Here is a 27,738-nt window from a genome sequence, read left to right as displayed (position 1 = left end):
CACAGGACTAATTTAGATTTTATTCTGGTATTTCTCGAATATAAAAAGTCAAAATTCTTACATCGATCTTGAAAGAAAATCCATGCAAGCAGGTCAAAATGTTTACAACTTAATTTCCCCCCCTTCCCTTCAGTTTTCACTTCGTAACCCAAGTGTCCGTCCCTCAGGTTTTTTTCACAGCACACTGTTAAAAGAACAATGCTAGGCTAAGTCAAGGGTGCAGTAAGCACCAAAATAAGAGTTTTCATTTGAACAGCCTCTCTGCAATAGCTCAGTATTTCTTGTGGTGTTTAAAGCACATCCATTTCACTTAATTCTGGCTGCATGTGGTTTTGAACTTTAAGGCTCTTTTTTCTTTGATACCAGCACAATCTTAACTCGTGAGAATCTCAAAACCTAACAGTCACGAAAAGCAGCGGTACAAAGTACACTGGCAATTGCAGATGACAACCTGTCTCTTCCCTTTGTCCTCAGGAGAACCAAATCTGGATACATTGTACAGAATTTATAGCATGAGAAAAATCCCAAATCTGTAGGAAATACGTTTGGCCCATCAAAATAGAGATTCACGTAATAACAAAACGCTTCTACATTTAAATTGATAGGTAGTAGAAAAAACTGTAGCCTTCCTATTTTCATTTTTACACAGACCCTTTCTGTTGTCAGATTTCATTAGTATTGAAGCCATACCGCTGTCCCTTTACCACAGTTGTTCCCTGTAGCATAACTGAAGTGTTTTCAGTTTACATTTCAATTCACAAAACACTTATCTTTGAAAGGGAGTAGAAGTCAAACTAAGCAGTAGAAGCTTCATTCTGAAGGTTGCATAGAGACTGAAGAGATTTATACAACAAATGCTGTGTAAAAAAAAAAAAAATGGCACTACTGAACAGCTCAAATGTGTGTGACCAAAAAAAAAAAAAATCAAAATATTTATAGGCAATCAACTCTTGAGTTTGTTAGCAACAGCAACACTGTACATTTTACATTATTATCAAATACATAATTCAGGAGTTACAAAATAAGGTCATGCATTACCACTAAATCTCATACAAGCTTGGATTGGTTTCATTCCAAGAATCTGAAATGGAGACAATGCATTTTTTTATGAATAAGAACTCAAAACTCGATCTTGTTTTTGCTTTCACAGACTCAATATAATCTTGTTATAAGAAAACCTGTACAAGTTTGCTCAATTTAAAGTGATAAAATAACTACTGAACAAAAAAGTGAGCATTAAAGTGATCAAAAAAGGGAGCTAAATGATTTACTCTTTTAAAGGCAGCTTCAGAGCCAGAGGTACCTTTCTACACCATGGGTATGATTTTAACGAAGATTAGACATTCATCATGCTCAACTCCACCTTCTCCTGTTTCACCTGGCAAAACAGTGCATTTCATAGTTTAAAGTAGTGAGCTGAGCAAATGGTGTCCCATTCTGCACCAGATTCAGTGTAAAGCAGGCACACCCGTGTGTGCACTAATGAAATAGCAACACTCCTTCCCTGGCCCCCTCCTCACATCTGAAAGGATGGATAAGCTGTTGGCAATACTTCCACCTTTAGGTGCACCTGAACAGTTGCATGTTCTTTCCAGTTCTGGAAGTGACCTGGACCAGGAGCTAAGAGAGATGGAAAGGAGCATCCTATCCACCATTTCAGAAGTCTTCAGCTTTGTGGCTCATGCCTCTTGTCAGTAGTATTTATGCCTCTTCAAAGAGAGCAGCATTAAGAGATCAGATCATCTGTCTCCCTAATTTCACTGCATTTACATATGGCACAAGATTGGTTTTCTAAGAGTAACTTGTGGCAACAACCTTTTTTTCCTAAAAAAGTGTAACAGCACAAAAAAATTCATAGCAGCATTTTCCACAATTTGTGTTAAAAAAGTAGAAGTTAACCATTTGTGTATTGAGTAACAAAAGGTTTAAATTACATTTATTTTCCATTTTACACTCACTATTTACTAGGTGGACTATTTACAAAGGTTCAAATGTTATATAAGAGAATGAGCTTTACCCAGAATTAACTTCACATGTGAGGTAGTGGTCTACCTCAACCTCTGTTTTGGCTGGATATAAAGGAGGTACAGTTGGGTTTAGATCCTAGAAAAAATTCAGAAGTAGGAAGTTTATGTGAATTAGACTGTGTTCTTGTAGAAGAAATCATGCACACACACACACATATGGAGAGAGAGAAATCCTATGGTAAAAACATTAAGACCAACAGCGAATTTCATTTTCATCTTTATGGCTGAAGAAGAGGAAAAAATAATTAAGAACAGGGTAGTTGTCAGCTGTACCTCATTTATTCCAACTAACTTTTAATCAAGAGGCCAGCTTTTAGTTGAAGAATCTAAAGAAATTGATGTTAAAACACTAGAGGTGAAGGATTTAATAATTAACTTAAAATTGGGGTTTTCAGCACACCCACCCTCTAAATAAGACAAAGGAGTATTATTTCCCTACTAGTGTAGTAAGTATCCTGTCTCAAGCCTGGGAGGTAGCATTACAAGCTCCTTGCAGGGCAAGACACCTCAGCACATGGTTGCTAATAGACACCTTTGTAACTTAATGGTGCCCCCTGGCTAAGTCTTACTTTCTTCCAAACATTTTAAAATTGTAACAAACTGCAGGAACACTACATGAGATGCTTCTAATTGAAGATTAGAAGTTTTTGGAACCTGCAGAGTAATTATACCACAAACAAAACATGTATCAATATTAAAAGGAAAAAAGTGGGTGGAAGAAGGATCTACAATGCTTTTCACACAAGTCTTCTCACAGTTCATCAGTTGACCAAGTTTTGGTAGCTGCAAGACAAAGTTATTTTTCTTGCTCTAGTTATACATTACATGAAGATTGCATAGGACAAGGCAACCTTTTGGATAACTGAGGCAAGCAGTGCTTAGTGTCGGTATCCTTTGCTCTTGACAGGCTGAATGTGGTTTAGTGCTTTATTGTAGTCACCTTTATGCATCTCTGCCTTCAGCACATCCATTTACTCAATTACTGCCAGCTTAAGATCCTAGCACTTCATCTGTGGATACCAAATAAGAGTTTAGTAAAAGACTATTTGCTCAAGCTTTAACTACTGACTAAAACTCACAAGTCTTAAATAAGCTGAACACCACTGAGATGCATATTTTATTTTAGCAGATATGGAAATTTATATACTCAAGTTTTTTTTTTAAATGGCCTATTAAGGCATCTTAAAAAAATCCCTATATGGCTTTGGTTTGCTGAAATACTATTTTACATTGTTAAAAAAGAAAAACATGTTCAAATAAATTTGACATTATGACACATTCACATATTTCACTTAGAACGGACAGTTATACAGATGCCTACATGTGATCACAGATGTCTCCCGACGTGATGGCATGAATAAAAAGGTAATCCAAATGTTTATCTCACAGTAGAGGGCAACCCAGAAGTCTGTGCAGAAGTGACATATAGGGAGTTGTTATCTGAAAGAGGGGGAACCCCAGAGTTTCCATTGGTGGATGAACAGCTCAGTTTCAGTTTTTCCAAATACTCTGCATGAACAGGTTTGTGACACTGAAGGACCTTGATTGCATCTTCTACTTTGAACCATTCTCTTTTCCTTCCTAAATGAGGAAGAACAGAATTACAAAATTTAAACAGCACCATTGGTTGCTGTCTAGTCATTTACTTTTTCTCAGTTCTTTAGAAGCTGAGGTTATCAGGTAAAAGAGAGTGAAAAGACCTTGAAACAACTGATGAATGCAAGAGATTCACTCTTGCAAGCTTACTAAAATGCAACTCATAATAAAGCCTCTGAGATAACACTCTTGAAGATGATGCTGGACAGAAACTCATGACTGTTCATATGCTCCAAAAGCCACATCTAGTCATTAGAGGAAAGGATGATATAATTTAAATTACTTCATACTGCCTTCCTACGTTGTCATGCCTAGCAGAAAACCAGTCTTTAGACTGAACACGCATGCATGAAGTTACAGAAGAATGAGTTGGTCTGATGTCAAAAGCAGAGTTACATACTCAAAAACCTCCACATATATCCATGTATGGAGTTACTGAGGTTAGCATAACTTTTAGAAAATAATACACCTTATACCAGAAATATGTTTATATTATAAAGTTTCAAGACTTAATCCTACTATGATTGTTCTAGGACCATCTTTTTTTTATTTTTACAAGTCAGTCCTTCAAAATTCAAGGTCTCTGAAAATACTTACAGACAAGATCAAGGATAGTATTATTAAAAGTGGGATTAATTCTATTTTTCATTTGGTTTTACAGCATTACAAGTACTATGCTTGAACATATATAAACTGCTTGTTTAAGATCAAGCATATCAGACAGCAAAACATTCTACTTTTTAAGGAAAAAACAATTTAGCAGTACAGTATTTGGCCTTTAAAAAATTATAAGCTGTGTCTCGAAGTAATAATGATGTTTATTCCATCATAATACTTAGAACACTCTAATATAATTTAAGAGTAACACAATGTGTTGGAAGGAACCCTAGTTATATGTGTACTAAAGAACGGAAGAACAGCATCCAATAACTTCAGTTTCTAGAACAGAATTGGTATTCCCCCCCAATTACACAAGTTGCTTTGGAAAAAGGAAAGAAGTCTGCTTAATACATTTGTAAGTGTAGCATGAGGACAGAGAATTAATTTACCTATATTAACTGAATCCTCCCAGTCTTCCAGTATTTCCGTCACAGTAAGAACATAAACATATGTCCTATGCTTCCGATCCTGGTTCTGCTTGAATATTAGAAGTAGAAGTTTTAATTCTCAGCAAAACTTACAGATTTACCACAACTATAAGATTAAAAATTACTTACCTGTAAAGGATACTTGCCAGCAAACCCGGCTTTTATTTTAACTAAACAAACTTCTGTACTGATGAGACCCAAAGTGATGGGAAAACAAAAGTTTTATTTGAAACAGCTATTCTGTTCTACTAGGTTAAGAAACCCCAACCAAGCCAAAGACAACGCAAACAATTTTGAAGATTGTGAAGTTGTGACCAAAGTATGTTCTTGGTCATCCAGGTCATCTACACAATGTTGGCTATAAAGTTTCACTCAGTAAGTGAGGCAAATTAAATAGGCTGTGCTTGCACTCATGATGAATGCAAAAATCATCACCAGGTCTTGCTCACTTGACGCGTGTGCCACAACTGCAGCACTAACACCTCTTTAGAAGGCACATGTTTTGCACAAGGCAGGTAAAACACAGACTGACAGAGGTGGTCTGCTCAGGGCAAGGCTGCTGTGCTGCAGCCAAGTCCATACAAGGCTGGCATGGACATAACTCCCTGCTAGCTCCAAAGCACGCTAGTGGCAGTGTCTGAGGTGCCGCCTGACCGATCAAACCATCCTTCTACTTGGAAAAGGGCCGAGCTCCTAAAAAACCTAGGAACATATACAATTACAACTATATTAAGAATCAAGAGATGTTATGGCCTAGCTCCCCTTACAGATAGTTGTATCCTTGTTCCTCTATTTGTTCCTACTTAACTCTGTTTCACTACAAGCTCAATATAGTTTTAGACTGTTGTGCTTCACTAGGAAATAAAAATTTTAAGAGAGTTCTTTGTTAGTATCACTATTACATGGAATAGATACATCTATACCATGTACCCTTTCTGGCTGCAGTTCTACAACAGAAGGATTCAGCAGCAGCATTGATTTCCATCTTTGCTTAGTTCCGTCCCCGGGTCACAAGGTGTGGCCCCCTCAGTGGTACTAAAACCTGTTTGTGGGGCCATGTTGTGAAACTGAAGTAGGGCCTTGATTTAAATTAGAAGTAACCTAAAAAAGTGACATAACACAGATTTTTCTCTTCTGGTCTAGCTGGTGGTTGATGCCTTCAGAAGAACATACAGCTCAATTACCAATGAATCACCATCCTTTGCAGCCCTCGTTTTAAGGCAAGAACATGATAGGTATCCTGGGTTTTTTTTTAGTCTGAGCTGGGAAATGGAAAATACTTCTGTAGACTGACCAGGAGAGTTAAAACACAGACAAGTTAATATATAGGACCATCCAGTTGTACTCAAACCCAAAACACATCAGAAAAAAGGCGAGTGCTACTAACTACAAACAGGAGCTTCTCCAGTCTTGTCATGGCTTCCATACTTCTCACAATGGGAACACCTATATCACTGTATCAACTAGTAAGTAGTTGACTAAGTAATATTTCAGACAGGAAATCCCTGTCAGGAATACACTACTTCTAAAAGCTGGGTGAAGATTTGTACCTAACTGAGACTAAGGGACTTCCACTTAACAACATAATAACACTGGATGTTTTAGGAGCTGACGATTACTAACACCAGTCTAACTTCTCTCTAGAACCTGAGCAGAAGTGGGTAACACTAACACTAAAAGAGAGTTCTCTCTAGCATGCATCTTCTTGCTGTCAATAGCTCTGATTCTGATGTTTACACTATGAAATAGAAGTTTTGAACTACATAGTTTGCTAAAGGTTAGATTTATCTGTTATCCAAAGCCTTAGCCTTTTTAGCGAATCAAAGCCATAATGAGATACTTCATATACAGACCCATCAATTTAGCTGTGTGAAAGTTAGGGTTAAATAGTTTCAGCAAAATCTAACTAGGGAGGAAAAGTCAAAAAAGCACCCCAAAGAAGGCAGGCGTGATATTTTAAAAATCCTAAATCTGTCAATGTTGTTGTTGTTTTGGTGGTGTTTTTTTTTTTCCATTTTTGTTTGTTTGTGGTTTTGTTTTGTTTGTTTGTTGTGGGTTTTTTGTTAGTTGGTTTTTTTTGGGGTTTTTTTGTTGGTTTTTTTTTTTTTTTTTTTTTTTTTTTTTTTTTTTTTTTTACATCTAGGTGTTGTCCAAGTACTAATTTAATCTTTCCAGTAAAGGTCCAAAATGACCCTGGGATGAGCTCAGTTGGTTAGAGCATGGTGCTACTAACACCATGGTCGTGAGGCTGATCCCTGTATGGGCCATTCACTTACGAGCTGGACAAGATGATCCTTTTACGTCCCTTCCAACTCAGAATATTCTGTGATTCTGATTCTGTGAAATTGGTGTAAGTACTTTGAAATCTTCCTATTCAAATCTTCATACATCGCGTAACAACTAAAGTCAGTCAACTGTCTAATGTAGCACGTCCAGACGCATTGCAAAAATTGCAAAATTATAGGAAGGTAATACTTATGAACTTAAGTCTGATGTTGCAGTTTATCAATTTTCACAAAAAGACACAAACAAAAACCCATTGTTTTTTAAAACTTAAAAGAAATAGCTCACCTCAAATATCCCAAGTAGTCTGCCTAGCTTTCCCTTTACTCCAGCCTACAAAACAAACAGGAAAAAGCGTTAGCATGCGGTATTAATTTAAAAAACTAAAATATCAGTACCATTCTCCTACATTAATTAGCATGCTCCTCCTTATTAGGGCTATTTAAGCAAGTGTTTTAACTAGATAGTGCTGCACTGCTTCTGAAGTTTCTAGATTTAGAGTACTTACGAGTAGTAGAGAACAGAAGCTTGTCCTAACGAGTGGATCAAAGAATGCATAAATCTTTCAAGTTTTCCATCCAGACTAAAATACTGTATTACTTACCACATTCTTTGTGTACTGTATTTTATTAAATAGATAAATGATATCCAATACTGAAATAATCCGGGAAAGTAGATAGGACAAGAGATAATTTCAAGTAGTATAATAACTGATCTAGAGAAGCAATGCTTGAAACTCCATTGCTATTTTACATAGAAACTTATTTACAAGTTTTCACAATACAATAACAAATTAAACTGTAGGTAATTGCATGGATCTTGCAGCATAATGATTTCATGTGTGCTGGTTTTTATATAAAAGTGTAGCTTTTGGCATGTAATTTGAAATCCAAATTTATATCCCTGATTCTCTACGTTTTTGAACTCTTTTTCTAGCTGGTAATATTACAAAAGGCTTTAAATTCAGAGTTTTACTCCAGCATTTTAAAACAATCCCTGTGTGTATCAGCCTGTGCTTAGTGATTTTTATCAATCCAGTTCAGGTGGTCATTACTTTCTACTAAGATTCTAAGGTTTGCTTTTGTAAAAGTAATATATAATGCCTTTTCCAACACACATAGCTTATGTCGTCCATTAATTCTAAACAAAACTCAGTCCATATGCCTGAGACACAAAGGCATATGTTGCCTACTGGCAGACAAAGCCATATTTAGATTTTGTTTTGGCTTGTTGTATAACTGATATTTAAAACAGGGCTTCCTAGCACTAAGATGACATTTTCTAATCTTTAGTCTTTGCTTCCAGCTTTAGCCAGAGACAGTTATTGATGTCTTACGTCTTTGTATAAAGGAACCATATGGATCTTAATTACATTTTAATGAGTACCTCTGACAAATCACTGGACAGGCTTTAGCAATAAGTCTAATCAAAGTATTACAAGTGAATGTTTTCTGTGACTGTCTTTTTAAAGAAAGCAGATGGCTGGTGATATTTATTAAGCCGTTTTGATAAAGGAAGTCTGATCTCAGCCCGTGCAACTCAAACATTTTGCTAATCTAGAGCAAGAGCTAGACAAGAAGTTAATGCAAAACTACGTACAATATTCTGTTTGTCTGCTGTGATGACCTGTAGAGTTCATGAAGCTGAAATACGTAACTAGACCTGCTGGATAAGTGATTAGGCAGCACATTAATTAGAAAAGTGGCAGGCCCTTATTTTGGTCTGAAAGAGTAAGCTATGCAACAACAGGTACTAAAGACTGCTTGTGCTTTACACTAGGTAATGAAAAATCACTTATAAGCCTAAAGGAACACGATGAGGAAACATAAAAGTTTCACTGATCGGTCCTAATTTCCTCAACATTAGAGTATCTTTTAAAAAAGAGAAGCAGAACCTAAAAGACAACAAATTTATGCTTCAGTTCTCAATTTTTGCTTTTCTCATTCAGCACTATCTAGAATTATTATATCCTTCAGATTTCTACATTGTGGCAAAGTGAACAACTAGAAAAAGCAATTTCCCATTATCCTGTTCCATCAAAAGCACACGTGAATCTGTGGGATTAGTGTTTTGTTTTTTTTTTTTTTTTTTAATACTTTAACTGTCCAAGTGTGCAGCTTTAGCTGCACAAGTTCTGTAACTTCATTTATCTCCTGAAGTTGCAGCAGAGAAGATCATTTAATATGCTTAAATATATGGCATAAAAGCATGGCAGCAAGGCTAGTACAGACTCTGAAGTTTCTCAAATGTTAAAATAAGCTTTTCCAAGTACTAGGAAACTGCACTAAAGGAGACTATGCTCCATCAGAGGGAGAAAAAAAAAAAAAGACTCCTCACCTCAAACCCAAATAACTGCCTCCCCAGTCTGTGATCCCAACCTCCCCTCAAACTTTTAATATTCTTTAACCCTTTTAGAAGTCCTGGCCAAGGCCTTATTTACATTATAAAGATTTTTGAAGGCAGGTCTATGGCAACAGGACTGTGGAAGGACAAAATCTCATCATCAACAGACGGAGTAGGGCTTCTCTGAGTTGCTAAGTGAGAGTCTGACAACTAGTATTTAACACGTGGCAAAACCACCACGACCAGCTAAGTTTATCAATACTGAACATCTTTCATATACAACTTTTTCAACTTATTAGCACCCCATAGTAACAATGTGAATTTATCAATGTAACTCTAAGTGGAATTTATTTAACAGTTTTTTCTTTCTCCCTCCAAGGAAATCAGTTGTTTAAACAAATACTCTTAGCTGAGTAATTCAGAATGAAGTGATTAGAAGAACTCCATTACATTAACTGTAAAAATTCTGCAAAGCTTGTAATGAAGCTCTGGTGCAACCAGATGTTACTATATAAATGTGATTACTGTCACTGATGTCTAGTTACTCTCTAGCCAAGGATACATGCTTCCAAAATGTAGCATCATTCCTGCAAACAGCAGTGTCTTTTTGAAAACCTCTACACCCACAAGTGTAAAAAAGGTAGTAATTAGAAATCCCATGATTTTTCTCTGAAAGTAATATATTCAACTCAATAATCTTCATAGTTTTAAAAGTACCTTAGTTTTGACACGTTTTGAAGGAACTACATTACAATAAGAACTTGAAGGAAATTTTTTTGTTAGCAAAAGCACTTAAAAGATCATTGTCAAAAATTTAAGTGCCAGAGGACCAAGAAATGCTTCAGCTTTATCCCCAGAATGTCAAATGAAGTTCCCCATTTCCCACTAGTAAGCTTCTAATCCAATGCACTGGTTAAGTTCTAGACTTTGAAGCATTTTGCCTCCCATAAAAACATACTTCTTCCTTTGGTCTTTATGTACCCATGGCTGTTAAAATATGGCTCTTCAAGTAAACAGAAACCTATAGGCTGCTATAAGTGTGTGAGGAAGTCTGAACTTTGGGAGAAAAGTCTGAAAACCCCTCAGCACTACTTCTGACAGGCAAGCTGTTAAATTAAGTGCTACACTTCCCCAGAACAATTACCTAAGGAAGTCTGAGTACTATGGAAATAAGACCCCAAATCTGAATTTCATGCATATATTTTAGCATTAGTCTAAATCCAACCACAAGAGGGAAAACTATCCACCTCATCCCATAATCTTTCTGGCCTGGAGGTCATTCCTGCTGGCAGCTCTAGAGGTACTGCAGTCTCAGATGTGCGTCAGACTTGTGTTTATCCTGTAGATGGAGCAAGAGTCATGCTGCAGTTTAATTTTTAAGCTAACAGTCTACCGGGGCAAAAAGTTGCTTAAAATCTGAAAAATTTGAGTTATTTTTAACTCTGGGATGTGTCGGATAGTACTTTAATGGCTACACTCCTGAAAGCACAGTGCAAGATTAATCCTGCCCCTTTTTTGCATATTCTTATAAAACAAAGCATTTCACTGTATCTGCCATAATCTTTCAGCTGAAAGGGTGCTTTATTAATTTATTCCTGAGGTGTCTACCTAGTCCTACTCTGTAGCATCCAATCATTTTTAAAATATCAGATGCTCACTGGAGCTGATTCCTCTATTTCCTGTGAGAGGTCTTAGATAATATTACTGCCATTTTCACTGTTGCACCAGATTAACCTTCAGGATCAGCCTCTTCTTCTCAGAAGCTATATTCACACAGGTCTGGAAATTGCATATTTTCTAGTGGGCATTTCAATATACCACTAAATACAAACAAAGCAAGAGTGTTTTTTGTGAGATGGAGCAAGAAAAGGGAGTGAGAGGGTGCTCCTCCATTGACAAGGCTGGACATCATCAGCTTGCCACTCATTTGTATCATTTTTCTTTTAACAGTGCACGTGCAATCAACTTACTTTCATCTTTCATGCTATGCAATTAAAGACTAAGCTCCAAATTCATTAACAGAGTAGCTCCTCATTTAGAAAAGGTTTAATACCTTTAATACCCTTAGATTGCTTTATACTGTAACTTGATTTTGGTACTTTGCTTTCAGGTTTGTAAATGTTTATTGTATCTAAATAATTAAGATAGTCTGTCAAGTTCTTGTAACCTACGAAATGTCAGACAAACTTAAATGAAACATGCTAAATATTCAGTAGAGGTAAAACCCCATATCACTAACATGAACAGAACTTAAGGATGAAAAAAAAATCTGGAGTCATGTACACAGGGAGACTATGAAACAACTGCTGTCCATGTAGATTTGATCTTTGCTTGGGTTTTAAAACAAAGATTTTAAATACACTACTGTTGGTGTCAAAGTGAGGGATATTTAAAGCCAGTGGGCTATCAGCACTCCTACCATTCAGAAATGCCATTATAGCACTATGATTTTATCCATTTAAATAAACTAATAGAAACCAATGCTTAGTTTGTGCATGACCCAATACTGAAGAAACATTTCAAACCAGCGCCAATGTGTGTTCTTTGCAGTTTATTCATTCACAAAACTCTTAACAGTTCACTGTACTGTAACCAGCTTGCCAGGTGACATTGACCTCAGTATAAAAATAGAAAGGACACCTACCTCTAGAAAGGTCAGTATGAATTTCCATGGCTCAAAACCCTAAATAGACCTGTTTTTATTTTAAATATGGCACTTTCCAATCTTGTGGAAGCACTTAAGATTCAAGAATATGTAGTTCAAGAATATTTTAATTTAAGGTATGAGCTTTTAAGGCTGATCAGCTACACAAGCTATTAAACCCCAGAAACTCTGAAGGTGTAGAACAAATGTCACCAAATGATTTTTGCTTATTAAAGCCTCTAGCCTTTGAAAAGTCTTTATGTGCTTGCAAGCACAGCTCAAGGCTGAACATGGCAGGCACTTTGTGCTGTACTCCAGATTATCATAAAAAGCATAGTCCATTGAAGATCATCCATTCTTCACCATCAGAGAAAAACTCAAACATATGACTATAGTTCAGTCAGCTCTAGTTTGACATGGAGTTGGCACTTTACTATCGCTCATCTTGGGCTATGCCTTAGGTCACATCAGCAATTAAAACTACTAGTGTTCACAAGAACCCTGAGCACAGGACCGTGCTTTTTAATCCCACCCATTGAACTTGTGGCAGTGGGAAGTGCCTGGAGTTTCTCCAGAGGTGCTACTACTGCTTAGAAGCCTAAATATTTGCTGACTCATTCCTAGAATCCTAACTCTTTGCTCCTTTCATATGGACTGCCTTGTAGCTGAGTATGTCTTGTGTAGGTCTAAACTGGCTCCTCCAGCAGAACTGAACACTGTACAGAACAACTTTGATTGAGTGAGGCTTATTTATGCTTTAACCTTGCTGCATGAAGGCTGCTAAGAGCACTGAATAGCAAACTAGTCTGTTCCCTATATAAGATGGGAGGAGAATCATTGACTCACAGTTCAGAGATCTCATTTTGACACTGAATAGCAGGCAGCATTTGGTCTAAGTCACATCTACATCAAGTTCCTAAGCCACGACAACACAACAGAACCAGTCTTAAGGCTAACCAAACTAAACCACTAGATAGCACAGCTAATAAAAAAAAATGTCATTCCACATACAAATTAGCAAGAACATTAATGTATTTTGTGAATAGCAGTAGTCAAACTGGAATGAGAAAAATGTTTAAGACTAGTAGAAATCCTGTGGTTCACTCACTTGCCAGGATGCATCCCCTTTCTGTAAAATCTTATACCCCTTATTTACAAGTATGACATTCTGATTTTTCTTTCAGTTTTACTTGGCTTAAAGTAACATTTAACATTTTTGACAGTTTTCCTAGGAAAAATAAATAGCAAATGAAACCCCAGAATTTTGAATTTGAAATTTAAGCATTGTACTGGAGTGGGAAACTGCCTGAATTCATCACAACTTAAAGCTCTGTTTTGCCTAGGCATAGGAGCAGAGACAGAAAGGCAAACTATGGTGCTTGCTTTATAGATAAACAATCTTAAATGTATGAATTCTCAACTGCTCAGATAGATCAGCTTCTAATCTGCTTAGCTTGGAATGTCCTCAAGGCTCTCTTTATTTCTCTTTTTTATGCAGATGCACATTGATGGTTAGTTCATCTTCAGTCCATTCTAGAAGAGATGCGACTCAAACATTTTCTTCACAAACACAGAAATGTAACGCTACTAGAATATGTCATTTGGCATAAAGTCACAGTTTCACTTCCATTAAGTGTTTTCACTGTAGACAGAAATTTAGCTATGCAATGAAAGAGTGCTGGGAAGCAAGCTAAGTTAATTAGTTCACCTCACCACACCATACCCCAGTTCTAACATAGAACTACAGCTCTTTGAATTTGACAACCACATAGGTCTCAGTCAAATACTGGATAAAAGAGGCAGTTGCCTCTTCCTTCTTTGTTCCCATCTGAAGATAGCAGTGGGAAAAAGCAGCTGTTTTGTTTTTGTTTTGTTTTCGTTACCTCTTCATACACCTCTCTCACGGCTGCTCCCCCTGGCTCTTCTTCTGGTTCCATTCCTCCACCTGGTACAATCCACTGATCTGGGTATCGGCTACTGCTTACCAACAGCACCTATAAATAATTGCAAGTGACTGTTAAATACAGCTCACAAGTCAGGAATATTGCTACTATCTGCTTTTTCAGCAATGCATTTATGCACCTAGCCAGGTGGATTGCAGACTTTAGAAATGAAACATAATAGGCAACCAGTAGTTGTAAAAAAGGTGAAATAATTTACATCCAGTCTTTTTAAAACAACTTAGTCAAGACAATGTCGTTGCAATCTCTTTGTACAAACACTTTCATTGGATGCTTAGACACAATGTGAAAAATACAGAAGACATTATGCACAGGAATGAAGGCATACAACAAAAATCTAGTAACAACTCTCCAATACTGAGCAAGTCTTCAGATCATATAGATGGTAAAGCATGAAAATTAAGATATTAATGAAGTTAAATTTCACATAAAAGTGTAACTAATTCTTCTGGAATGTCATCTTTTGGATAAAAAAAGAAAGGACTTCTGAGAATAATTCTAATTTTTAGTCTGAAACAAGCTTCCTTTTATGTTACTGAAGTGTTACGTTAGTATGACATGCTTACAATATTGCATAACTAAAATACAAGGAGAGCACTTCATTGGCCTTTCTCCAATTTGGCTTCTTTTAAACATTTATGTAAGAGGAAAAACCACAACACATTGAATTTGATTTTTAAATTTAATAAAATTTTTTTCCCAAGACACTTTAATTTCACTTATTTTGACTCTAACTTGGTCCTATCCTTGATATGCACTAATTTAACCCCCCTTGTCTATAGGACCTGTCCTTCATAATATTCAGAGCTGAAAAGATTTTATCTACCTGTCCAGCAAACTGGAATGCCTTGTATTTGGAGTAATTTTGCAATAGAAATTGATGAAAATAAGACCTTGATTCAGGACCACATGGAAATAAACAGTTTAACTGGTATTTGAGACACATCCCAATTAGTAAGACACAGTCATCTGTGTAGTAAAACACTTCATATTCTAGGGAATACTTATATAAACTCTACCCTGAAGTCAAAGGACAACTGTGGAGAGTATAAGGGCAGGGTCAGTGCTCAAATCTTTAACAGCAATTAAAAGACTAGCAACAAGAACCTCAGTCTAAAGGTTAAAGTTTTAACTGGTGCCAGAAAACTGAAGTGACAGTCCCAGGCTTCACCAACTACCTTTATGGACTTTAAACTTATCCCCTGCTGGATTAAGTAGGAAAATGACTTCCTGATGACAGCAACAGTGAAGTGATTACCACTTATACTATGTCCCTTTGGCACTCGTGGAAATAGGTTGTAGGTTCACCTACAGGAACTGGGGAGTGTAATTAAGATGACTGCATACTTTGTGAATGCAACAATGCATGTGCATACTGAGGTGCACCTGGAAGGGCCTTATCTGATAGGTACCATCTTGTAATGTTTACCTTATGTGCAGTCAAGATTAGTCCTACACTGAAGGATTCTCCACTGTACTCATTTCCTCCCCATTTTTTTCCTACGCTAAATAAGGAACACAGCAGAGTTAGTACAGAAGCATTCTTAGCATCTGATCTAAATGTTCATTTTTTTTCAGTCAACTCAGATATTTTACTCAACTATCTAAAAACCTAGGAGTAGTCAGCAAAAGCTACAAGGTTAGACACAAATGCACCTCAACTTGATCTTCACAGCCAAAGGTTTTGATTTCCTAGGATTCTTTCACATTAACAAAAGATTTCCAAAGCGTACGCAGCCCTACTAATTGTAATTTAGAAAAATTTAGAAATTTTAGAAAATTTTAGAAAAAATTTTTGAACATCTAGGTGAAGCACCTGTATCACTACAAAGAACCACCATGTCAGCAGGGAGTCCAAATATAAGCTTTACACATTATTTTCTGCTGATGAAGCTAGCACTCACTCCAGTCATGTGACAGGTAGCAACAATAATTAACAAAAGGACATTATATCACATTAAATCATTCCCAGCTTGGTAAAACAGTTTTAAATCAGCATTCATTTTTTAGTTAAGGCTAAACATAAAATTCTTAATTGCTACTATGGGATAAATCAGGTTTCTCATTCTGGCAGTGTAGCATAAAGCCAAGAATCTTTTATGCGTTTATATATAGTAGTTAACTACTGCTAATATGATCAACAGACTATCAAGCTGGGTTTGTACATCTATTAGCTTTAAATTACCCTTTTAAAAAGCAGAAACAAATAGATCTAGCAAGTAATCAACATTAAAATACATTAACTCTTGTAGATAGGCTCTACAGCTACATATACAATGAACTCCCAAGCATTACAACCTGGGAATTCATTTTAGCAACTATCCAAATCTCCACTAACCCTGGAACTGAATCATTTGCTCAAGCATATTTCCTTCTACGCTTTATTCTCCTACTGCTTTTACAGAATCCAAGGGATCACACTAAGATATATCCCTGAGACCTTCAGATGCACAATTTTTTTCATCCATTAACATTATCACGTGAAGCCACCAGGACATGAAGCATCTATCCTAGGGTATGCTATCAAAAACATACTTGGTGGTAATCAGATTCTGCAAATGCTGAGAGCTGACAGCTGGCAGTTGCAAGACTGCATAGTAAGGCTGAAAAGCACTCCACACAGATTCTTTCAGACACGGTATCAAGCAGTCTTGCAATCACTTCCAAGTTTTTGGTTTCGGTGTGTTGTTTTTCATTCCATGTAGTGAATGTAGTTTTCAGGTCTTTCCATCTGTAAGTCTCCAGAAGAGACATCCTGAATTACAAAATCAGCAGCAAAAATCCTGCAGTTCATCTTCCCTTAATAGAAGATAATCAAACTTAGATAGAGATCTAGGTTGCCTGGATATCCAGTCTTTTATGAGGAGGTTCATGGTCACACAAATTACAGTAGTCTACTGAAAAAGACTGCAGAATCTCACACACCTGCATTTTGTCTGGCTTATGCACACCAAATTTTACATCATAACCTCATTAGGGTCAGAAGGAAAAAGCAAAAGTTCTTCCTATGCAGATAAAATCTGTATCCCATGCAGATAAATCTGTATCACCAGATGCAGAACAAGGATTAAGGTGTCTTGAGTTGTATTACTTGCTAGAGATCAGTGCCTCTCCCATGTCTCTGAAAAAGGCTTACTCTTGATAACTCTTGTTCAAAAAGTTTGCAGAGCATTGACATCAAATCTGCTTGTCTGGTTATACTGCTAAGTTTATTTAACTCCAAAGACTAAGGTAAAGATATCATTTTCCATAATGCTGCCAAGTGAGGAAGTAAAGCTGCAAAATTCAGCAAAGAGGAAACAAAAGAAAAATTCTTCCACTAAGTGCTATTGCCAAGTTCCACCTTGCTTTCAAGTTCAGAAATAGCAATGACCTTTGAGTGCAGTGAGGAAGAGTAACTGCTAGCTCACCTACTTGTAATAAGCACCTATTGATACGCATAACCATGATATGGTTAACCAAAAACCCAGAGGTAATTACAGTGCAGGTGGCAGCATGGAACTTGGTCACTATAAATGCTAAGCCTGCAGACAAACAACTGAAAATTTCTAAAGATGCAAAAGTTTTGGCCTGTTTAGTGTTCTCAAGTCAAAAACACTTGTGAAACAGCAGTCATATATTCCAGAAGACCAAAATGGCAACAGCTCATAGTAGTACAAATTACAACCACAAGCTATTCCTCATTATATTTTTTTCCTATTAAGCAGTAGAGAAGTAGAATATGGTTTAAGTTTATATAAAATATCATTGCTTTCTATCTTCCTTAACTGTAGGACAAGATAGCTTACAAAAATAATTGTATTAAAAACCAACTTAGATGAAAAAACACAGTTAAAGTTGAAATTTGCTAGACAGAACAAACTCCTCCCCCGCTGGATTCTTTTGACTTCAAAACAAAGTCATCCACAACCTGAAGTAAAAGGAAAAACAAGCTTACAGTTGAAAACGTATCATTCCAATTCCACAATAATTGTCATTAGATGTAAGTGCTCCACTCCCAGCCTAATTACATCTATCCCTCTCTTCCCCACTGCACAACCCATTTTTTCCCCTTACATCACTCTCACTAGCTACATCCAGCTTGCTGTTTGAATTACCTGATGGAGACAGGCAAGTCTGCCTTTTTTTATAGTACAACTGGCAGTTAAAAGGAATAATGTCCAAGAGAAATGAATCAACCCTCGCTCCCAAAAGACCACCGAGCATGTGCAACTCCGTTGCAAAGAACACCACATCGCTCAGGTGTACTACTCAACACTGCACAGAGAAGGAAAGGAGAAAGCAGGTGCAGGGAAGACAAAGGATTTAGCTCCAAAGCTCTACAAAGCTGAGTACACACAAATAATTTCAGAAGCCTTTAACTGGTCAGAATATAGGAAAGATTGTAAAGGCATTAAAAGGTACCTCTCAGGTACAAAACAGTGTCAAAATCCTGAAGATGTTCCTGATGCCTGTACATCACAGGCATCAGGAGCATTAAGAGGAGAAAACATCCAAGCCTACTCTGAGAAAAAAAATAGGAGCCATTCTGATGGAGGTTAATATAATTTAACACACTCAATGTGGAAACTTAGCCTACATGGTTGGTCTGCTAAAATTACAAGCATCTGAAAGAGTCAGAAAGATGGTTTAATCCAAATGCAGCCAAAAGGGTCAGTCAACCCCATGATTTGTTTTAAAATGGCCATAAACAGATGCTCAGGGAAGAATACAAACAGTAAATATTTTATTATTCCCTAACACTTTCAACCTCCAATTGTTTTCAGCTTAGGAGCTTCCTAAACAGCACTGGGAAACTACTCTGAATGCTGCAACACAGGAACATTATTGAGAAGCAAGGAAAAACACCTCTAACAAACACTGGATCACATTTCCAGAATTCACTATAAAAATTCTTAGGCAAAAGCATACATCTTGAATTAAAGAGCATATGTCAACCTGCTGCTGTGCTACTGTAGTTAAAAGATTTCCTTTATCTAACACTTTTTGCTATTTTAAGAATCACTGTCTCAGTAGTTCTGAAACAGTTTCTCAGTTTCTCTATAGGCTAAAGTGGTATCCTTGTCCTAGAACGCCATTGCCTTTTTAAACCTGGAGATATAATGTGTGCAAAGTTATTGTAAAGTAGTAAAAACCCTTTAGGATCAGATTTCACAGCATTTTAAAAACCAAGACTGCAACATCTTTACTTTCTCCCTTACAATGGCACAATGAACTCAGGAAGCTGATCTGGCTGAAAACTGTTTGTCCATTAAAGCTTGGTTTCCAGCCTGCGCACACAACACCGATCAGGACACAGCCATTCAAGGGTCAGCGCTGCACAAACTGGGGCAGAAAGGCACAACTGCAACTACCCCATTTCAGATCAGCCTAAGCCAGTTCAAGAGCCTCTAGCAAAGTACTTCAAAGACAACAGACTGAAAAACAGTTCCCAGCTATGACAGAGGTTAAAAAGACAATTTAGCCTACACGAACAGGAACTGGCAAAACAGCAGAGAAATGGCTAACTAGCAATACATTAATTCTGTAACACTCGTTAACTTGAGCACAATATCGTGAATGCACCCCAGAAAACTGAGTTCTGTCTACACAATATATTAAAGTCTGAAATATCCTCCCAACTTTACCTAAAGATCACTTTTCAAAGTAAAGTAGTAGCACAGTGCTTGGACATCAATCAGTGCAACTTTACCCCCACTCTGAAGATGAATGAGATCAAATTACAGATATAATTTTATAATATTCAAAATTAGATCTGGAAATCAATTTTCCTTTGAGATCTGACTTTAAGGCTATATAACAATAAGGAGAGGAACATCAGCCTTTTTCAGAAGAAGTTTTGATTTTAACTTACAATTAAAATTATATTATTTTAATATTTTTAATTCACATTAAATTCACATATTTGGATAACATGTTATAGTGATTCAGAATTTGAGTGCCTTCCTCTGGCTATTTAAAGTACTTTGTTTTGTTCTTTGGCTAAAGTGTTCATATCAGGAATAGACAGCACTATACTACTATGGCATGCCAGTCAGAACACATTTCCTCTCGTCAACAAACACTCAAGTCACCTGTAACATTAGATCTCCCCCTAAGCTTTAGCATGCTTTGGAGAATCAGATGTAACAGGTCTCATGGTGTGATAAAGGATGCAGATCTTGCACCCAGACATATGGCAAAAGGAGATTCCTGGCTGAAACAAAACCACTGCAAACAAACAAGAAAATTCCCACAAGTGCCTATAAAAGAAGTTTTACTTCTCACACTGGGCCAGTTTACTTGCTAATCCACTTTACTTGCTAATACAGACCAAGGGAGAAAACACATAATGCAGCAGAGGTAGAGCTAAAACTCATATTGCTGTCTGTTTCTTTTAACTTGAAACCATGGTCTAATCTTGAGCAGGAGAACTGGGCTTTACTGGTTACTCAGCAACATAATCTGTTTGACTAAGGGATCAGCTTCCAAGCACTTGTAAGAAACAAGAGCTCCAAGTCTTTGAGAATGGTTCAGCTACGTGTAAAGACATGACAAGGTTACTTCTTGACAAGCACAAGTTATCTTTTAGCCTTTTCTGTCTTTGAGATACTTAGAAAAAACCATAAATCTCTGAAGACAAAAATTTGTTTTAAAGTATTTACTTTTATAGGACTGGTTTCACTGAAGTGCTTAAGCACTAAGTCAGAAAGCTACTGAATTAAAATAAGCTTTTCAAGTGTTCTACAAACAAGACTGGGAAAAAAATACACATAACCGTCTGTGAACTCACATATCTACAAAAGATGTTTAAGGAAACAAGTCTACAAACCCTACCTAGACATATGTATGCATATATGTGCGTGTATGTAGGCATACCTATCTCTACCTATGATTTTAATAGATTTCTGAAGGAGCTGGCCACTCTGCTATTTCACAGAAACTGGTAATGCGGAAGTTTTGAGAACTACTGAGCCAACTGCAGCAATTCAAACACAAACTTAGCCACCAGTTTAAATCCTCTAAGTAAAGTCAGGATGGTGCGAGTAAGCTATAAGCATATTTTCCTCAAGTATCTAAACACAAATATTACTAGTTCAAAGTGATAGCATCTACTAAGCAGGACAAAAAGTGTGTTGCAGGACACCTTAGCCTGATGTTAGACAAGTACAGCCATGTTTCCTTCTCTCCTCAGCCCACTTTGAGCAACTGTCCACCCCATTAAACACATCCATATGGCATAGACAAGTAATACCATAGGTATGGGAAAAAAATAATTGATGTTTCACAATAAAAATAGGTCATGGTTGACTGATTTCAGTATCTGAAGATGCATGAATGAAGACCAAAGCTTTCTGCCATGGTGGACAGATGAATTCCTGCAGCTGTGCCAAACCTGCAGGCTTCCACTGCTGCAAGGAGTTGCAGTTTGTCTAAAAATATTCCGACATGAAAGCAAGGTGCATGTGCAATGCCTGCAGAAAGCTGTGTTTATTACTTCCACAGAAAAACAAGTGTCTTGTATTCTAAGTTGATCGCCTGACATAAATCCTACCATAGCAACGTAACATTCAACTTTTCTTAACATTAACACAAGCTATAGCCACTGCAGAACCCAGTAGGAGCCTGCGGGGACACACCATAAGCAGACACTGTCTCTGTAGACACATCATAAAGAGCCATTTTGGAAGCTGTTTGTAGGTCTTGATTTTCCAAGCTATACCCCTTGGTATACCCCTACGGCACACAGATCATAGATTCAAAGGGTGGTTTGGGTTGGAAGGGACCTTTAAAGATCATCCCAGATCATGCAGCAGTTCCAAGCCCCATGCCACAGGCAGGGACACCTTCCACTAGACCAAACTGCTCATCCCACATGGCCGATGATGTCCAAATATCAAGAAAATGCTGAGGAAAATATAATGCAGCAATTATCCTATGTCAATTACTCCTCCTATATGTTAGCAGGGCAGGGATGTAAGACAGAACAAGTAAAAACCACAGTGCATTTGAAATGCATATTGATATAGGTATTCTCTGGTATTTTAAAATATGCCCATATTCTATTGGACAATCACAGGTAATCCGTATCACTATGGAGACCACGCCGGCCTTAAATATTGGCCTCAAATAGTCATACCCCATGTTATTTTAAAGCACACATTATTTGTTTGTTTACACATGAGAGCTTACATAGAAAGATAAAGAAACCAAATGAAAAATTCCAAGCAAGGTATGAAATATCTTTCATCACCGTGCAAGTTTATTTACAATAATTCCTAGAACACCTCATTTTGCCAGAGTAGCTAAGTCATACTTCTGAGCCCTGGTTTATGGATCAGATGGCATTACAACAGGTCTTTCTGGTTTTCAGACAATTTAGACCAATGCACATAAAAATAACACTTTATTTTTTCCTTTATCCTTTAATAAAGGAGCTACAATACTAAGAGCCTACAATTTTTAACTCAAGGTTAAGAGGCAATAGTTGTCATGCACGTGTATGCCCTGCTACAGGGGAGAAAAATTAAAATCTATATTTCCCATAAGTGTATAACAATAAATTTTTTCTCACTGTCTCAATAGTAAAAGAAAACCATTGCCATCTGTTTTCATCTCATGTACAAGGCTGAACAACAAAGGTAAAATTAAAAATTGAAAAGCTTGACGACTTTTCTTTGCATATCAAATTATTTTAGATATGCCACTAGCAACTGCTGGTTGAACACTAAAGTAGGGCTTTTGATACCATACTTGATTACATAAAGCAGTGTTACAGATGCCAGAATAATTAGAACGCAGTCAAGGTTTATATTCAAGATAAAAATAACTGCTCCTTTATTTGTATAAGTAAGATGTAGCTGATAGGGGAAAAATAATAAATTAGCTTTAAAAATTATTTCAGTTATCCAAATTACTAGAAAAATTATGTTTATTACTATTTGTTCTGGTTGCTTTAAAGGCTTGTCTTGTTCTCTGCTTTGAGAGGAAAGAATTTCCATGTCTACCCTCTGCCCAGACCCCAAGACAGCAGCATTTTATGTAAAACCACTGTTTGCAGAACATGGAATGCATAAGCAATTCCAACCTGTGGAAGCAGTTGGTCCTCACAGTACCAAGAGGGGCTCTCCTGCAGGCTTATTCTAAAGCTGCCATCCACTCCTAGTTGCTCAAGAGAAACTTGCATTTCCTCATATACCGATCCACCAGCCCATCCCAGCCTGCTGAATACCATCAGTTTTTTGCACACATCTAACAGCTTCTTGTTTGTTCAAAGCAAAAAGCCTTCAGCCACCACACACTTCACGCCCACATAGCCTTGTTTCATTTTTTCATGGGATTTCTCCTGCTTCATTTCTGTTTTTTTTTTTTCTTCATTCAAAGGGCAGATAATGCCTGCAATTACTGTTTTATTTCCATTAAGAACAACAAAAGGAGCCAGCACTTAAGCTCATATCCAGGCATCTTGCTCTCTCTTCAGCCCAACAGCACTGAGACCAAATCGGGCAGCACTTTAATGACAGCAGCCTAAGATCTCCTATAACACTCAAAAAATCCCAAAGCTATTGGCCACATTACTTGACTATTTGGGCTTCCTTTAGGATATTTTTCTTTTTAAATCATACAATATCACACCATGAAAGCTACAAAATCTAAACCAAACTGGACTATACAGCATTAAAGTGTCACGTGTGGGGGCACTTGAAGATGAAGAAACAGGAGGGAGGACTTTCACAGTGGTCTGTCTGCACAACCATCAGTCATTGCAGGTACGTACTTTTGGCTACAATACCAGCTCTCAAGACAAAGCAGAGGCTTTTGAAAGGTTGCAGGACTGCAGGCAAGACCAGTTTCCAGCCTGTAACACTCAAGAGAACTGACTTAACAATTTTAAGTTTGGAAGCAAAGTTGGTAAGTCTAACTGGACAGGGTGCTGTAGCCAGAGAGTAGGAGTTCAATGGCTATATTTAAAACTGTATGCAGGAACCACCAGACTGAATTTTGCCTCAGCAGTATTCCACAACCCACCTACGTTTCAAATTAAGAAATAAATAAGAAAACAGAAAACAAAGATAAATAGATGCATAGATGCATAATAATAACAGAATAAATAGAGGTACAATGGAATGTAAAAGATGGGTTTGGTCAAACCCATCCTTTGCTACCACAGTTTTTCAATTGACATGTTACTTCACTGTCCAGAAAACTCAGCTGTAACACTGGCATCAGCGAAGATACAAAGGTAGCATAAGAAGTGCAATATGGTTAGAAAATGGACCAAGAAGCCATAACAAGCAGATTTTGATAGATGAACAATAGAGACATCAATGTTTTAGTAACTTGCCCAATTTTTGTCAATGAGCATAAAAGGCTATTACTGAAAATGTGGGTCTCTAAATTGAGAGGCAGTACCCATAAGTCATGATATCAACAGGGGATATCAAGCTGAAGTTGAAAAAGAAGGATCACATTCAGTTAAGAACAAAATACTGTGAATTTCTGGTGCAAGTTGAGAGTTCAAAAAGTGGGAACAAGTTACTTAGATATCACCAGTGAGCACAAGATGACTATATGACAGCTTTACTGTCATGACAAAGATGGGTCCTATTAAATTTTTTTTCCTGCTATAGCTAGAGAAGTATTAGTAACCTTTTACACAATACAGTGAGCTCCCATCTAAAGCGACCACAAGTGCTGCCCACTTAAAAAATATGCCTGTCAAACTGAAGGAGATGCAAGACCTACCATGATTATCAAAAGAGAAAACTGGTTTTAAGAGAAAGGGTTTTAAGACTTCAAGTTCATAAAAAATGCTAAGAAAGGAATGACTGCTGTCTACAGATATGTCAGAAAGCTAATTGTGAGAAAGGAGAAAAAGAAGCTAAAGCACAGCCACAACTGGATACAGACTGGCCTTCCTGACAGTCAGAATGGAAGTAGAAAGACAGGTTAATTCTAGGATTTGTATCAGAAGATTGCTGTAGATACTCATTCCTCCAGAGAGAAACTAATCAGCTGAAAAGTAGAACAAGAGCTACTGAGTCTTGCAGACAGTATCTCTAGTTTAAAAAAACAACAACAACAACAAAAACAAAAACTTGGGATTTGGATTTCTTGCTTTTAAGACTCTTAAAAAGAAATATATTGCTAAAAATTGCTTTCAGTTGTCTGTTCTATTTTCTCTCTTCTAATGTCAAGCAACTATTTGCTTATGGGATAGTAATCCTCTAAATCAAAATAACTACAAAATCTATTCTGCCCTGTGGTTCTTCTCCTCCCCAGCACCCAACAGCTTCTGCAGCAGTCTCCTGTTCCCCTCTTGTTGCAGTCACCCAGGTACCACATTTGTGTTCCTTCATACTGGAAGTCACCCTGCACTTTAAGACCCTGGAGATGCAGGTCAGTGGTACAATCTCTAGAGACTTAGAAAGGAAACACTGAAGACACTTACATGGAGTTTGAAGTAGATTACACAGAAACTTACCAGGACAACAGTGTTCAAGAACACAGAAGCAAGCCTTATCCAGCCAATTTGGGGAACGTGGCTGGTAATACAAGTTAATCACAAACAGCATTCAGGCATCAAACTCCTAAGGAATAGGTTCTGTACTGATACAAGTGAAGCTCGCACTTAGGAAACAGCTACTAAGCAAGTTCAAGCTGTTCTCACTGCTTGCTTGGAAATAACCTGTCAGAAAGCAATTTGAACTGTTTCTACACACTTAATCTATGTCCTAAATCTGACGTGGTGTTATCCCATTTAGTTCACCCTTGAGTGTGTCTACTTGCATGATGCCAAAGCCCAGCCTCATGCCAGCCATACAGGTACTCTATCTGCAATACCACAATGGACTCTAATCCAATAAGTGTCAGCACCCACTCTTACAGCCCAGCAAAGCTGCCACCATCATCCTTAGCCTCAGAGGATGTTATTACACACAACAGTATTTTGAAGCAGCCAGTGATCTCATATGGATGCAAGACTGAAAGAGAATAACATGAAGTTGCATCAGGAAATGAAGAATGAATGGAAATTACTGACAAAGGTGACCTCAACAATGAATTTCCAACTTCAGTTGGTGCAAGAAAGCTGTTACAGTGGTTGAAGTGTTTGAACTCCAAATAAGTCTGAGCTGGAGTAGCATCCAAAAATAAATACTAAAGTCACATAAATGGGGAAGCATGCTGGAGTATCAGAAACCAAAGCAAAGCTAGACCAATAGCAAAACCTTGCAAGATTCCTGCTGAGGGCCTTTCTCCCTTATAATATTAGGAAAAGCTGATCAGCATGGTCCCAAGGCTGTATTTATACCAAACAGGGAATGGCATATACTAGAACACCATACAGATTTTTTGCCTAGACCCAACTGTCTGTATTTTGAGATCAGGCCTCTCCCTGCTGCATTATATTGCTTAGTGGATATTTAAGCAAGACATCTGCTGTATTGGCAGCTTGGGGAGGACATCAACATCTTCCAGCACATAGATAAAGGGGAGAAAAAAGCTCAAACCCTAACCTTTGTAGTTATTTCATAGCTACTAAACAACAAAATGAAAACAGAAATCAAAAAATGGTATGCTTGCAGCCTGAGACCCACCTATTAACGAATTTTGCAATGAAACCATCAGCCGAGTACCCAGATAACGGGCAGTGCCATTGACCTTGGCTCGGAACACGGGGCAACTTTGTTGCCACCTCCCGATTCTGCTGCAACATAAACCCCCGCGTCAGTGCTACCTCCTACAACCAAACTCGCAACACCACCCCTCCGGCTCCCGAGCATCCTGACAAAATATTTCCAAGTCCTGTTTTACTCTCTTGGTGGGAAAATAGAGTTTTCCAAGCACAACATTTTTATTATCCTGCCCCATGGGGGGGCACAGAGTTCGCCTTCAGGGTGACACATCAGCCCTGCCCTCCACGCGCCATTATACATTAACCGGTTTTCCGCGCGTTGCGGGCACACAAAGGATAACGCTGGAGTTCCAGACAGTGTCGTGTCCCGGCAGCGAGCTAGCTGCCGCTGGCTAGCCGCCGCTGGCTAGCCGCCGCCGCCCCTCCCTCCCTGCTCTCCCTCCCCGCCGAGGGGCGCCGGGGCCGCGCACAAAGTCGGCGCCGCGCACGTGGGCGCGCGCCCCGCCGCCCCAAGATGGTGGGCGAGAGGCGCGCCCGCCCCGCCCCCGGCACGGCACGGACCGGAGCGCCCGGTGACCGCCCGCCGCCGGCTCCGGCCGGCAGGGACGCGCACGGCCCCGGCGTGTCACCCCCTTCCCCGTCTCGGGGCGGAGGGAGCCCCGGCATGACTGTGTGCGCAGGGGGTGTCCCCCGGCAGGCGCCCGCGCCTCCCGGCCAGACAAAGGGGTCCCGCCGGTGGCGGCGGAACGGGAACCTGGCCCGGGCCGGGCGCGGCGCCCCCCGCCCCACGTGCGCGGCGGCTCGGTGGGCTCACCTCGTCCTCCCGCTCGCTGCGGAAGCACAGGCACGCCGCCCGCTTCTTGTAGCCCTCCCGGTCGTATGTCCGCGTCTGGTTCGGCTTGAATTTCATCATAGAGGCGGTGACACGCCGGCTGCCCCCGGCCGCCGCTGCCGCCGCCACGGCTCCTCTCTGTGAGCGCCGCCGCCGCGCCCCTGGGACACCGGCGCGGGCCCCCCGCTCGGGAGCGGGGCAGGAGGCAGGCCAGTCCCAGCTGCCAAGCTGCTGTCACAACAGCGCCGCGCCGCCGCCGCCGCCACCACCGCTGCTGCTGGCGCTGCCGCTGCCACCGCCGCCCCAGGAGCCGCGCCACGCCATGGAGGCTCCCCCGGAACCCCGAGC

The 27,738-nt window shown here is 38.7% G+C and overlaps 1 protein-coding gene across 2 annotated transcripts; it reads right to left on the bottom strand.

The window, feature by feature from the left end:
* On the bottom strand, nt 1–27,738 carry NUDT4 (nudix hydrolase 4). 2 transcript variants are annotated; one of them, XM_051784834.1, is made up of 5 exons: nt 27,373–27,738; nt 13,865–13,975; nt 7,283–7,327; nt 4,673–4,760; nt 1–3,608 (listed from the first exon to the last, which is right to left on the bottom strand). In XM_051784834.1, exons 1-5 carry the CDS (start codon nt 27,469–27,471, stop codon nt 3,406–3,408), a joined length of 546 nt encoding a protein of 181 aa, XP_051640794.1. In that variant the 5' UTR covers nt 27,472–27,738; the 3' UTR covers nt 1–3,405. The 2 variants fall into 2 exon arrangements, with proteins under 2 accessions (XP_051640794.1, XP_051640795.1); XM_051784835.1 differs by having other exon boundaries at nt 4,673–4,757; nt 27,373–27,730.

Source organism: Manacus candei, unplaced genomic scaffold (genome assembly GCF_025592945.1).
Source record: "Manacus candei isolate 608988 ecotype Guabito, Panama unplaced genomic scaffold, ASM2559294v1 h1tg000018l, whole genome shotgun sequence".
Lineage (NCBI taxonomy): Eukaryota > Metazoa > Chordata > Aves > Passeriformes > Pipridae > Manacus > Manacus candei.
Note: the sequence above shows the minus strand (reverse complement) of the source record. Positions and strands in the feature narration are given on the sequence as shown.